At 38.7% G+C, this 14,025-nt stretch overlaps 2 protein-coding genes across 3 annotated transcripts in view; both read right to left on the reverse strand.

The window, feature by feature from the left end:
• The window catches only part of LOC136262388 (uncharacterized), a 39,005-nt gene extending 28,706 nt beyond the window's left edge, over window positions 1-10,299 (reverse strand). For both annotated transcript variants that reach the window (XM_066056638.1, XM_066056637.1), the window contains exons 1-11: window positions 10,153-10,299; window positions 9,806-9,849; window positions 8,908-8,997; window positions 8,250-8,312; window positions 5,710-5,769; window positions 5,516-5,593; window positions 5,237-5,326; window positions 4,935-4,997; window positions 3,704-3,763; window positions 3,527-3,604; window positions 2,698-2,787 (exon numbers count right to left, since the gene is read on the reverse strand). In XM_066056638.1, the coding sequence (XP_065912710.1) occupies window positions 2,698-2,787; window positions 3,527-3,604; window positions 3,704-3,763; window positions 4,935-4,997; window positions 5,237-5,326; window positions 5,516-5,593; window positions 5,710-5,769; window positions 8,250-8,312; window positions 8,908-8,997; window positions 9,806-9,849; window positions 10,153-10,192 (756 nt within the window). In that variant the 5' untranslated portion in view covers window positions 10,193-10,299. The remainder of the gene's footprint in view (window positions 1-2,697; window positions 2,788-3,526; window positions 3,605-3,703; window positions 3,764-4,934; window positions 4,998-5,236; window positions 5,327-5,515; window positions 5,594-5,709; window positions 5,770-8,249; window positions 8,313-8,907; window positions 8,998-9,805; window positions 9,850-10,152) is intronic.
• A 123-nt stretch (window positions 10,300-10,422) lies between these two features.
• On the reverse strand, window positions 10,423-14,012 carry LOC136262389 (low density lipoprotein receptor adapter protein 1-like). Its single transcript, XM_066056639.1, has 3 exons — window positions 13,910-14,012; window positions 13,611-13,806; window positions 10,423-11,263 (listed from the first exon to the last, which is right to left on the reverse strand). The coding sequence occupies exons 2-3, from the start codon at window positions 13,804-13,806 to the stop codon at window positions 10,527-10,529; spliced, it is 933 nt and encodes a 310-aa protein (XP_065912711.1). The 5' UTR covers window positions 13,910-14,012; the 3' UTR covers window positions 10,423-10,526.
• Between the last annotated feature and the right edge of the window lie 13 nt (window positions 14,013-14,025).

The following is a 14,025-nucleotide window of genomic DNA, read 5'->3' on the forward strand; positions in this document are numbered from 1 at the left end:
CCCTTACAGGCAAGGTACTGTGGCCCTTATGTAGTCACAAGGAAGGTTAGCAATTTGGATTTTGTCATTGACACACCTGATCGACGTAAGGCTCAGCGACTATGCCATATAAATATGTTAAAGAATTACCATGGCAAGGAGAAAGAGAGTGTTGGTGCTGCAGCTTGTGCAGTGCAGGAAGTAAGCAAGACTGAGCAAGAGATGGTGTCTGATGAGTTAGTTGATGGTAGCCTAAGGTTCAGTAATTCAGAGATGATGTGTAACATGGAGAATAACTTAGAGTATTTACCTACAACACACAGAGAGGAGATGGTGGCTCTCATCACAGAGTTTTCTGACCTTTTCTCAGATGTCCTAGGGAAAACAAACTGTGTTCACCATCATGTTGACATAGGGAATGCCGCCCCTATGAAGCAGAATCCATACCGAGTTAACCCTCAGAAGTTGTGTTTTCTCAAGAAAGAGTTGGACTACATGCTGAAGAATGACATCATCGAGTCAAGTCAGAGTAACTGGAGTTCGCCATGCCTGCTAGTGCCAAAGAGCGATGGGACATACCGCTTCTGCACTGATTATCGTAAAGTAAACGCTGTTACAAAATCCGATTCTTATCCTATACCACTGCATCGACAGGATTGGCTCTGCCCAACATGTGAGTGAGATTGATCTCCTGAAAGGATACTGGCAGGTACCACTGACTCCTATGGCCAAAGAGATATCTGCTTTCGTAACACCGGAGGGATTCTACCAGTATTAAGTGATGCCCTTTGGCATGAAAAATTCCCCTGCAACATTTCAGCAGATGATCAACCAGATAGTAGAGAATTTTGAGGGCTGTGAGGCATATATTGATGATGTCGTCATGTTTGGCAGTGCATGGGAGCAGCACCTCCAACGAGTGAGAGAGCTTTTTTGTCGACTGAGGTTGGCCAATCTAACCGTGAATTTAGTGAAGAGCAAATTTGGACATGCTCATGTGACATACCTTGGACATGTTGTTGGACAGGGTCAAGTGAAACCTGTAAATGCCAAAGTGGAAGCTATTTTCAAGTCGACCAGTAAGAAAGAGCTCATGAGATTTTTGGGAATGGCTGGCTATTACAGAAAGTTTTGTAGGAATAATGTCTTCGTGTGGAGTAAGAGTTGCCAGAGTGCCTTTGAGACCATCAAGAACCTGCTTGTGTCAGCCCCTGTCTTGGCTACACCTGATTTTGACAAACCGTTTGTACTCACTGTTGATGCCAGTGATGTTGGTGCAAGAGCAGTGCTTTTACAAGAGAATTCCAAGGGAATAGATCACCCTATTGGCTATTTCTCACACAAGTTCAATGCAAGTCAAAGAAATTATTCGACAAGTGAGAAGGAGGCCCTGGCTCTCGTCTTTGCATTACAACACTTTGACTTTTATGTTAACCCTGCTCAATTCCCCATACAAGTTTACACAGACCACAACCCATTGGTGTTCCTGAACAAAGTGAGAAACAAAAACCAGCATCTATGGCGATGGAATTTAGCTTTGCAATCCTATGACCTGGACATTCATCACACTGCTGCTGGCAGAGACAATGTTTTGGCTAATGCCCTGTCAAGGGAATGAACACCTGAACTTGTGGACTCTAATTAGGCTTGATTTCTGTTCTATTGTGTATATTTATCTGGGTTTTTTAGGCTATACCTGTAATGTTAACTTTGTTGTTTTTGTAGGGATTATGCTATATGTGTGACAGTGTCTTTCTTTATGGGGGTGTGTGTGATGATGTGCTGTATTGTTAATAAGAAGCGCATGCCCCAAAGCAGGGTAGGGCATTAACTTGAACGCAGAGTGAAGTGAAACGTGCACCGGAGGCGGCAAGATTTATTAAAGTGCATTTACAGTCCAATTTTTGTAAAGAACAAGGAAGTTACATGTGATTTTTGACAGATCACAAATGCAACATCTACAGGGCAAACCTCCGAAGGAATGACGTAAAAACCATCATAATGCAAAGTGCTTTGAATAAATCTGACATGGAGTTACAACCATATGTAACAGGCACGCAATCTAGTTTTGTACATAAAATTGCTGTCATGCCAACCAAATTAAACTGCAAAAACCAACAAGTCTAGCCAAGTGCACGTTGAGATACTCCAATAGTGCAGTCCCCCTATTAGAGTGTTCTGCTACGTAATAAACCTGTTATGACTCTCTGCTAGGTAATAAAATTGTTTAAGTGCTCAGAGGATAAATAAATATGCAGCAACAGAAATAGTAGCAGCCAAAAGTTCACTTGTGAAACCTTAGATTCACCTACAAGTAGAAAACCAAAGATGAATAAAGAGCAAGCCCCAGGCTTTGGGGATATGTATGCAACTGTATCATTACGAAAATAGATCAAAAACAAGCCAAGCTGTGAAAAAAGTGTGCAGCTATCAATTTACTCTATCATGAATTTTAGTAGTCCACTTTAGTGAAGCATATGTCTTTATAGCCTACTAACTCATAGCCAAGACCTCTGGAGCATACAATGTCAGAACAAATTAGGTACGTAACTTTGCCATTACACCTGGGTTTGGTAAAACTGAAAATCTATACTACTTGTAGTACAGCCAGTGCTTTTGCAGATCATACAGTAATTACACGCACGCACGCACGCACGTGCGTGACGCACGTGACGCACGCACGCACACACACACACACACACACACACACACACACACCTCAGTTTTATTCTCCTCGGCATACTGATCAACAATCTTCACCACTTCCTCACAAATGTCACACTGTAGACTAGCCAACTTGGTAGGCTCCTGTAATGAAATTACAACATTCACACTAAATGTTAGGAACACTTATCAACAAAAAAGTGGCCACCTGAGCAACATGAGATGTACATGCCACCAAGTACACACAACCTTAACTTTACTTATCACAACATTTATTAACCCTTAAAGTTGCATAACACTTTTCAGGAATGAGCGCTTGCATAAAACAGGCTGGTAACTTGGCCTGCCTAGCTCCATTGGCCTAAACCCAGAAGAAAGAGAAAGCTAAATAACCACAGTAAAAACAGAGGTTACTTGTTATGAAGCAATGAAGAACAGTGACTAATTTTATTGCAACACCAGATTTCCCGTTTTGTCAGCCATCTTAATTAAGAATTGAGTCACGTGGGACTGAATGGTGAATCTGACAATGGCTATTTGGAATAAATGGGATCAACTGGCAAAGAGGTGTGGATCAATTTCTAAAGGTAAGTAAAAGATTTACATGCTTACAAACTTCCACGGAGTGTTTGGTCCTAGTACTTTTGTTGCAAAGTAACTCCTCGGTATCACTTTTAATCCTTATTACATCACAAGCACTAACATTGATTGCGTAGCCATAGGATAAACACTTTGAAAAATACAGTGCTTTGTTTACAACCATGTGTAGTGGTTCACATATTGGCCTATGCGGCTTTAAGGGTGAAAGTATTCAACAACAGAAAACACAGCATACGTAACACAGCATATTGTATACATTATACATAACACACTCAACACTAACCAGTGGTGCTTTGGGCTTTGTTTTAGCTGGTAGTTTGGAAGAGCACAGTCCAAGGTTAGTGCAAACTGTTTGAGGTGGCTAAGTATATACATATATATATATATATATATATATATATATATACTAATGCATATTAGACCTACACACACACATGCACGCATGCACACACACACACACCTCATCATTTATAATAAGCTCCCATATCTCATCAAAGTACTGATCAACCAGTTGAGAACACTAATAAAAAACAACAGCATCTGAAACAAATACTGTAAACACTGTAAATACTGTGGTGACATGTGACAGTGGTCTATCACCCTGAACCTGGTGAAGTGGAAATAGCCCAAATGACATTGGACAGTTTACTAGCTATGTGGACAAATCTGGAAGGTTGGATTTTGGTCTACTGTTTATCTCCTCCATTTTATAGTGCCATGTATCGTCCACCCACTACCCCTCCCTCCACCACTCGTGGTTGAACAACACCACTAAAAACTGTTCAAAACTATCATTGGCATGCAGAACCTTTCCCACATTAACTAAAATAATGTAAATTAATGTTCCAGTGCACACCTAACAGTTGGTACTCCATCAAATTCTTGACTGCTCTATTAAAAATCAATGTTCAGTAGTTCTCTGTTATGCTGTAACATTTAGGGCAATTTGACTGCTCTACCAGAGTATTTTAACTGTAGTCATTTCAGCTACTGAATTTTGCATTAAAATTGGACATTAAAGAAACAGCATGGTGCTAGCAAATACCAAGATGATGAAATGATGTATGTCACATAAGCAAACATCAATTTGTGAAACTCAGATTGTGGCTGTGTGCTTAAGCAGAGGAACTAGTGGGTAACATAACTGTCACAAAGCAAAAACCAAGTCCACTTATTGTGTTCAACATTTGAGAGAAGGTGATAGTCAGAGAACACATTAACATTGCAGTGTTTCCTTGATGTCATTCGTTAATGTCATCCATAATTACCTACAGTACAGTACTCATGTCCGTTAATACACATTTGCAATTTGAGCCAACATTTTTTTTACACCCAGAGAATCATTGAAGTTAAATGGCTTTGCTAGTGCTGGGCTGCCCCTTTAATTAAAGTAACCAGACATACTCTGACAACATGCACTTCAACTGTGTTGCATACAGTAAGTACACCTCTTGTTAACTCTCGGCATGAGTTGTGTGAGAAAAGCACAACAAACAAAACAGTCATAAGATAATTCGCTGTATCCACAGTAACATACACCATACAGAATATAGCATATACTTAAATTGAAAAAAATGGTCATCTTATGACCTAGTACAATTTGAATTAAACACTTTTAGTGTACACTTGGAGAACCATTTTGCGTTTGTTTGAACAACATCAAACAGAATAATTTAACATATAAAACTCACCACACCATTCAGTGGAGCTGGAAGAGAATTACAGAATTGTTCTACAGCTTGTTTGACTTCAGCCTACACCATATAAAGTACACAGATGTTAATACAAGCTGTATGTAAAACAGTACAAAGACTATAATAATATATGTATTACACACTGCAATACACACAACACAATACACATGCTGTATAAATAGTTGGAAGATACTTTGTAGTATTACATAAGTGTTATAGTAGTATTCCATAAGCCCTGGGGCTGATGTTCTAACCACATGGCTATGCTGCTTCATGCACACAAGCACACACACACACACCTCAGTTTTATTCTCTTCAGCATACTGTTCAACGATCTTCACCACTTCCTCACAAATATCACACTGTAGACTAGCCAACTTGGTAGGCTCCTGTAATGAAATTACAACATTCACACTAAATGTTAGGAACACTTATCAACAAAAAAAAGTAGCCACCTGAACAACATGAGATGTACATGCACACCAGTACACACAACCTTAACTAGTTACTGTATTATAACAATAACAGAAGACACAACATACTACATGTATCCAATACATGACACACTCAACACTAACCAGTGGTGCCTTGAGCTTTGTTTTAGCTGGTAGTTTGGAAGAACACAGTCCAAGGTTAGTGCAAATTGCTTGAGGTGGCTAAATGTACATACATGCATACATAACTAATGCATTTCAGACCTACGCACACACATACACACGCATGCAAGTGTGCACACACATGTACGCACGCACACACGCACACACACACACACCTCATCATTTATAATAAGCTCCCATATCTCATCAAAGTACTGATCAACCAGTTGAGAACACTAATAAAAACAACAGCATCTATTATGATGTGAGTACATGCATGCATGTATATTCTCTTTGTTGCATGTACAGGGATTAGCAAAGCTATACACACGTACATAAAAGTTGTATTATGGCAGATTCTACTTAGCATTGACAAGTTAGTTCTGCCCTATTAGATTCTTTTAGTGACTACTCTACTAGAGTATTTTGACTGCTGTAACAGTTATTGTATGTTGACTGCTGTAACAGTTATTGTATGTTGACTGCTGTAACAGTTATTGTATGTTGACTGCTGTAACAGTTATTGTATGTTGCACCATCAGGACATTGTGGCACTAACAAGGTCACTTAACTTCAATGATTTTACTAGGGCTGCACTGATTCTAGTATTGGTATCGGTATTGGGCCAATACTGCTGTTTTCATGAAGTATTGGAATCGGCCGTTATATTGTTGCAGATACCGATTCTTAAGAAAAAGAAATTCTTTTCACGTGCGAGAATAAAATAAAGTTCGTTTGTACTTGCTTATTTTACTAGCACAGTGGACGCCTAAAAGCATCAAGTATAACTACCAGTAAAATTACTGATCTATGCTGAAACTTATGTGTGAAAATCCTTTACTGAGAAAAGATCGATATACTCTAATAGAGCAATCAGGTAGAAGCAACTGTTTCAGTATTAGAATATCCTGTGTTTTAGTAAGCACCATTATGATATTATCTACACTTCTCCAGAAGAATACTGCATTTCAGTAACTTCTTTCTTTGTGAACCTTGCCAATTGGCTACTTCATTATAAACATGAACCATACTGAAAACGTGTACAAGAATACCATGAAATGCACTATATAATAAAAGTGTGCACTATGAAGTTGCTACTTTAAGGTACTTGGTATCGGTACTTGTACTAGCAGATACTTCCCATTTACACCCAGAGAAATCATTGAAGTCACTAGTACCGTCCTGTCCCTATAAATTGTTAATTTTGCAATACATACTCAGACAACATGCACCTCAACTATAAGTATACCTATTGTTGAAAACTCTTATGTAGGTCAGCATGAAATGTGTGAGAAAAGCACAACAAAAACAGAACAGCCAAGCAAATACATGAGTACTTCACTGTACCAACCCTTATGAAAATTTGCACACATGCACATACAAACACACACGTATATTTGCATGCAAATGCATGTAATCAAATGCATGTGTGTGCATGTTAGTATTTGGCCCGATTACACACATGCATTTCCAAAGCTGTTGCATGTAAACGCTTGCATGTGTGCTATTGCATGCGTGCAACTTGTGAGCAGTTTAGCAGTTGAGCGACTGCATGCATGCAGCTTGCAAACGTTGGCTATTTATTTCATATTTGGATTTCTTTTAAATTTGTAATTCACATCTACAAGAAATGCATGCAATACAATACAAAACTACAAGTCAGTTACAAGCCACAAACTGTCTGTTTGACCTCACTGCACACAATTTTTTCACAAAGATGATCTTTAGTTGAGCTTTGTCCAAAAGCAATGTAGAAATTGATACAGGTTCAAATACTCTCGATCCCATTTCTTGTCTGCTTTCAATTGTACATTTCTGTAGTCTTTAAATCAAAGGTTAAAAGTTACACTCCCTCACTTTGTTACAGAAAGCAAAGAAGCCATAATGAACAGTAGCGGTAGTATTTCTCCTTTTAGAAATGTTTCTCCACCTGTGACGCACAACTTTCAAGGAGACTCAAGACGCCAACCTCAGCAACTCAAGGCGCCAACCTCAGCTGTACTTGTAATGTCATGTACTGCTACAACAAGTTTTCTTGTAGAACATCACATCCCACTAACAAAGACTACTTGTTTTCTTTGTACAGGTTGTCAATAGTAGCAAACAGTTTGGGCGCAAATTTTAAACATTTGTTTGTTTTCATCTGATTGGCTATTTCGTACTGTATACTGCATGTAAGCAGAAAGAGAACAGACTGCATGTGTGTAATTTGTGAGCAAACTAACCCCCTAATACAGCTAAACTTATGAAAGCAAACTGCAAGCATGCAGTATGCAAGCAAAAAGAGCACAATGCATTGCTATTGTATGAGAACAAAATGCACATGTGCAATATACAAGTAAAAGGATAGCATGAATAATGCTATTGTAAGAAAGCAAATTGCATATGTGCAATATGATAGCAAAAGAACTCACTAGGTTATTGCTACTGAACTGTATGCATGCAGAGAATATGCAAAGTTGTGCTATTGTTTTGCAACCATCTTAAGAGCACTGCACGCGTGTAGTTGCAAACCGCATACAAGTTGCACACAAAATTTTCATAAGGGAATATAGCATATATGATGTATTACTAAATTACAGCACAGTACAGTGGTACTGTTGGCAATTGGTCATCTTATGATACAGCATTTGAATTAAATACTTTAGTGTACACTTGGAGAACCATTTTGTGTTTGAACAACATCAAACTGAATAATTTAACATATAAAACTCACCACACCATTAAGTGGAGCTGGAAGGGAATTACAGAATTGTTCTATAGCTTGTTTGACTTCAGCCTACATCATATAAAGTACACAGATGTTAATACAAGTTGTATGTAAAACAGTATAAAGACTATAATTATGTAATATTACACACTGCAATACACATGTTATATAAATAGCTGGCAGGATTTAAAATACTATGCAGTATTCCATGAGTGTTACACTACCATCCTGTCACCAGCTCCTGATGGGGTGGGGTGTAACACATGTCACTACACATTACAAACATAATACATGCAACACTGACATAGTCACACTGACATAGTCACACTGACATAGTCACACACTGCATGCACAAGCACACACAAACGAAAGCCTCTGGCAGCCATGCAAAACACAGGTATTGCTGTCCAGTGAACCAGCCCTGAGGCCAATGCTCTAATCATTTGGCTATGCTGCTTCACTCGCATGCACACGTGCACTACACACACACATGCACTACACACACACATGCACTACACACACACATGCACTACACACACACACATGCACTACACACATGCACTACACACACACATGCACTACACACATGCACTACACACACACACGTGCACTACACACACACACGTGCACTACACACACACACATGCACTACACACACACACACCTCAGTTTTATTCTCCTCAGCATACTGTTCGACTATCTTCACCACTTCCTCACAAATGTCACACTGTAGAGTAGCTGGATCAGTGGATGCCTTTAACACAACAACAATAATGTTAAAATCAGTGCAATTACTATATGCAACAAATGCAGTGTAAACACCCAATTTACATACAAATCCATATTCTGACCATATTAGGATGCAGCTTGTTGTGAAATTTATTAGTGTGTGGTAGTATTGTCAAGTAGTTTGTATTCAGGCACAGGATCATAGCAGAGCAGTGATGCTATATAGCTATAACAGGCTTTTATTGAAAGATCATGTGCCATACCATTTATGGTAATGTGAGCTTGTGATACCTTACAGCTATCTTGTGATCTAGCCTTCCTTTGACCTTTCTGTGAGTCATTTGGTGACCCAGGGAATCCAGGAAGACACATTGGTGCTCATGACATTAAATTATGTTCACATTGTAAGCAATACTTAATGGAAAGGAATAATTTGTGTTAACTATTAGGTATATATGTAGTCCATAAATTCACTTAAAAATTACCTCTACTTAGGTTTTCCCCTTGGTTTATACACTTAATTTTAAACACAACTTAACATACAATGAAGAAGTCATACACATACACAACCATACATAAAACAGGGATTCACAATGGACAATAAAATCTAACAACCTTGGTGAGACTAACTGGCTATGTACAGTGATGTACCATTTGAAAGCAGTCACCCAATGTAATAGCAAAAAAGAAACGATCAAGACAAAAAATAGTAGGTTTAGCCTCTCAAAAGTCTGGCCTCATACTGAACAACCATTGCCCATGCGTATAGTAATTCCTACAAAAATTACGTCACCATTACGAATCCCTTTCTATGTATCTATGACACAACTTACCCCATGGACAAGTACTGGAGACACAGCTGAACCACAGTTGTAACCTGTAATAATACAATCAAATTATATACTTATTTAATGTACCAGTTGGCCACCTCACACATCTAAAGTCCTGGTCAATTATGCAATTTAAGAATAAAAGTGCATACATCTCAAACTCATAAAATAAGTAACACACACGTGCAACTCCACAACCAATCTGGTAGGGAAGCCTAAGAGAAGGTGAGCTGCGTAGCGTATGTTAATATTCATGGATAGTTCTATCATAGATACTGGGGCTGTAGTATCTATCTATGGTGCTATGCTTGCACGATTTACACAACACGCATTACTCCTTTCCAGCTTACCTAAAATAACAGCGCTTAATATCACGAGTACCAACTTCATGATATCTTCCTGTATCACCAAATGGCAAAAAAAGGTCGCACTTTTAAAGGCAAGATCACATGACGAGTGTCACGCGCTCACGTTTACGAAAACACATGGTCTCTCAACCTGCGAAAGGGTTGTTCACCATAGATACTAGACTTGTAGTCTAGTATCTATGGTGAGTAGTCTAGTATCTATGGTGAACCCGTCTAGTATCTATGAGTTCACAAAGCGCACAGTTACAAGTCTTGCAATAAATTGTAAAAATATTCTGAAAATCAACAGCATAATATATTAAAGTGACAATATAAGTGATAAAAATGCCCGTGCTTATGGTAAACACGTCACTAGATCAGTCAAATGGTTCTGCAAGATTACTAGTGGAACTGGCTGGAGAGGGCTGTGCAGAGCCAGGCTCAGAATAGAGCCTCAAGGCATCCACGTTACATTCTGTCACAGTCGAGTGATCAAGGGTGGATCGTAAAATGTTGGGATTAGATCGAGCCTTGGCTAGTCGTACAAAATCGTCATCAGCTGAACTGAGGGAAACATGCTCTATACCATCTTCACTGGACACAGATGAAGTGTGTAATTGTATGACAGGCACTTGTGGATATCTGGCAGCGCCACCATCAGGGACATCTATGAAGGGTCTTTGTGGACTTGTCTTTGTATCAGTATCATGTTGAGGCTCAAATACAGTATCTCTAGGTGGAGTCTCGTGAAACATTCCTTGTTCAGCTTGTAAAATTTCATACGCAATATAGAAAGCCTTTGATACGGTGAGAGTTAAGGTATAAGCTTTTTCAGCATCAGCACATTTGAAGACGTAGCATTTAAATGGACTGTCCGTAGTAGACTTTGCAACAAACGCAAATGCATCTTTGTGCTTGGAATTAGTGCCACAATAACTGACATGAAATAGTGGAAATTCAAACAGCACTGCTTTAGTGGATGAACGCTTGATCCTGATAGACTTGGTCGTAACACGGACTGACACCGGCTCAGGAGGATTATTCCAGAGTGCATAGATAGCTTCATCAGTACAACCATGATCCTGTACTGTATTAGGTGGAACAACAAGGTCACCTGCAAGGTAGAAAATAATAAAGGTCAAGTATTTAGCTGAAGGTTAAAAACATACAATTATAGTCTACATAGAGATCATCATGTCAGTACATATGTACATCTAACCTCTGTGATTAGGTCATATACCAACATACCATGAGGAAACAGAGAAACAATTTTGAAGGGTATGACTTCAATATACAAACCAATTGTCATGCAATGAAAAGTCAACAGAGGGAGCCACAAGAAGAGAACACAGTAAAAACTAGATTTCAAAAGCTTCCAGGGGTTGTCACTACTGCACTGGACTGCTGAACTGATATATCTTTGCACATTCTATGATTGGATTTCGCTAGTTAAGGGCCATTAGGGAAGCTACAGCCCACTACTAAATGCTGAATATGATTGGTGGAACTGCAAAAACTGTCATTTAGTAATTTCACTACTGTTTGTAATGCCGCTATATATACCATATTTGTTAAACGCTACAACTTCAATAGTATTAGCACTTACTCCTCACCCAGGTATATAGAAATGCTGCAGGAAATGTAACAGCAATAGTTAACCAGTGACTTCCTTGGAGTGTGAGCTTGCATGGCATCAGATTTCTATTTCAGTATAGGAGCTTACCAAATAGAGATTTTTAATGAGGGTGCTTATAATCTCTGAATGATAAGCCCTGTAATGAAACGCAGGCCTAGCCATGCAAGACTTTCTCACTCCTTGAGTATGCTCTAAGGATAACTTAAGTTAGTTAACTATCGTTCTGTCACATTTCATGCAGTATTACTATACACCTGGGTGAGAATTACGTGCTATATAGCAGCATAACAAACAGCAGCAAAATTATTAAGACACTTTATTAGTGCAATATTGACACCTAAGACTCTAATCAAGGTGCTGTCACAGGAAGTGTACCAGACACTTTTCACAGTTATGCATATTCCACTGATCATATAAGTCAGTCCAGTATTCCAGCCCACTAAATAGTGACAGCCTGTTCCAACCGTTGTTAACATATTAAAAAGGGTGTATCCATTCACTGGGGACTTAAGGTTTTTTTGTTTTCTTGCCTTTTATTGCAAGACTTAACTAAAACAAGTGTCTTAGAAACTGACACCATTCACCATGAGACATAAAACTTGTACACTGACCACAAAAACTACACTAAAACCTTAGTGCAGTTCTTTATCGTAATTTGCCTACTGCTAGCAATGTTTCAAGCACTGAGCACTGTTAACACTGCCGTCTTATCTATTTAGCCTCCTTTTGTAAAATAGCCACCCTATGTACGTTTTACACCATTATGATACAGAAATTGCCTGTAGTCTGTGCATTCACTCTTGCTTTGCCGCCTCTTTGGTTTATAATGTTTGTAAATAGCAACAAGTATGCAGTGTTAAAGAATTGCTTCCCAATGCACACACTTTCAAACAGGAAGGTAAGGTTACACATATTTGCAAAAAATACAGTGAGTGTAACAGGGGTTCAAACCAAAGTTATAGACCTCCAAAACTATATAGCACCTTTTTCAAACATACTAAATATAACATCTTTAAACAGGCTATAGGACCAGGTATCTTAAAGACCTTCAGCACTTGTGCTGTAACGCCTAATTTAAAAAAAAAGATAGACTACAGTTAGCTGTATGTGCCTCTTTTTTATGCAAAACAAGACATGGAGCCCTAGCTTCAAGTGTGGTATACTACTCTATGAAATCACTTTTAGTGGTTGAAAAAATGTGTTTGAGCAAATTTTATGTGAGCCCAGCAGTCCAGTCCAGTAGTCCAATCCAGTAGTCCAATCCAGTAGTCCAGTCCAGTGAATGGATACACCCTTTTTTAATTTTTAAGTATGCAATGAATCTTAATTCTCATGTTGTACCGCATCTGATCACAACAATATTGTCACAAACATCAACACAAAGTGTTAAATCATACATGTTCTAACCGAATACACCTCACAAACAAAAGCCTACAAATCAACAAAGTGTTTGGTACTCATCTCAATCAAACTTAAAATGTTACATGAAAATTAAATCGCTATTTGGCAGCACTGGTCAAGAGTGACGGTAAAGTAGAACCATTAGAAATGCTAAATGTTAAATAGTAAATGGTGGCTAGTGTGGATCGTCATCCACATTCATAAATTCTTTATACACGACAAAACAGTCAACTACCAGTCACAACAGACAAAATGATAGGTTCAGTTACATTCAAGAATCCATCACAACTCAACAAACACATAACAACTGGTACAAGTGTTCACCAAATGTATGTGTACAACACTGACACAGCAGGTGTTTAGATAAAACAGGGCAACAGTACATGATAAACATCAACACCATAACATATAGCCAACAACATACCTAAGAAATCAGCACTGTGATACAGTCCTTGTACAAATGGGGTCAGATCTCTTCTTGGGTCAATCTCTGACTCTTTGGTTGATGCACCCATTAATGTTTGTCTTTCTTCTACTTTTTCCTTTGGTTCGTTGCAGAACTTCTTCCGGAATAGAGGGCTGTTCATGACAGCTCCTGCAGCTCTCTTAACAGCATCCATCTACATGTGTAAAGTGTGAGTGATGCAGGCACCATATTTTATAGCAAGCGTTTCTTGTCTATTACCAATACGTGATACACTGAAACGAAACGTTACAACTTACGTCGTTTAAAATCAACGTGGAACGAGGGAGGAACACTAGAAGAAAATCTAAATCACCGATAACAGCTTTCAACCGCAAAAGTAAAAAGTTCGTTCGAAATTGAATTGACTTGGTTC

The sequence above is a fragment of the Dysidea avara genome, chromosome 7 (genome assembly GCF_963678975.1).
Source record: "Dysidea avara chromosome 7, odDysAvar1.4, whole genome shotgun sequence".
NCBI classification, from domain to species: domain Eukaryota; kingdom Metazoa; phylum Porifera; class Demospongiae; order Dictyoceratida; family Dysideidae; genus Dysidea; species Dysidea avara.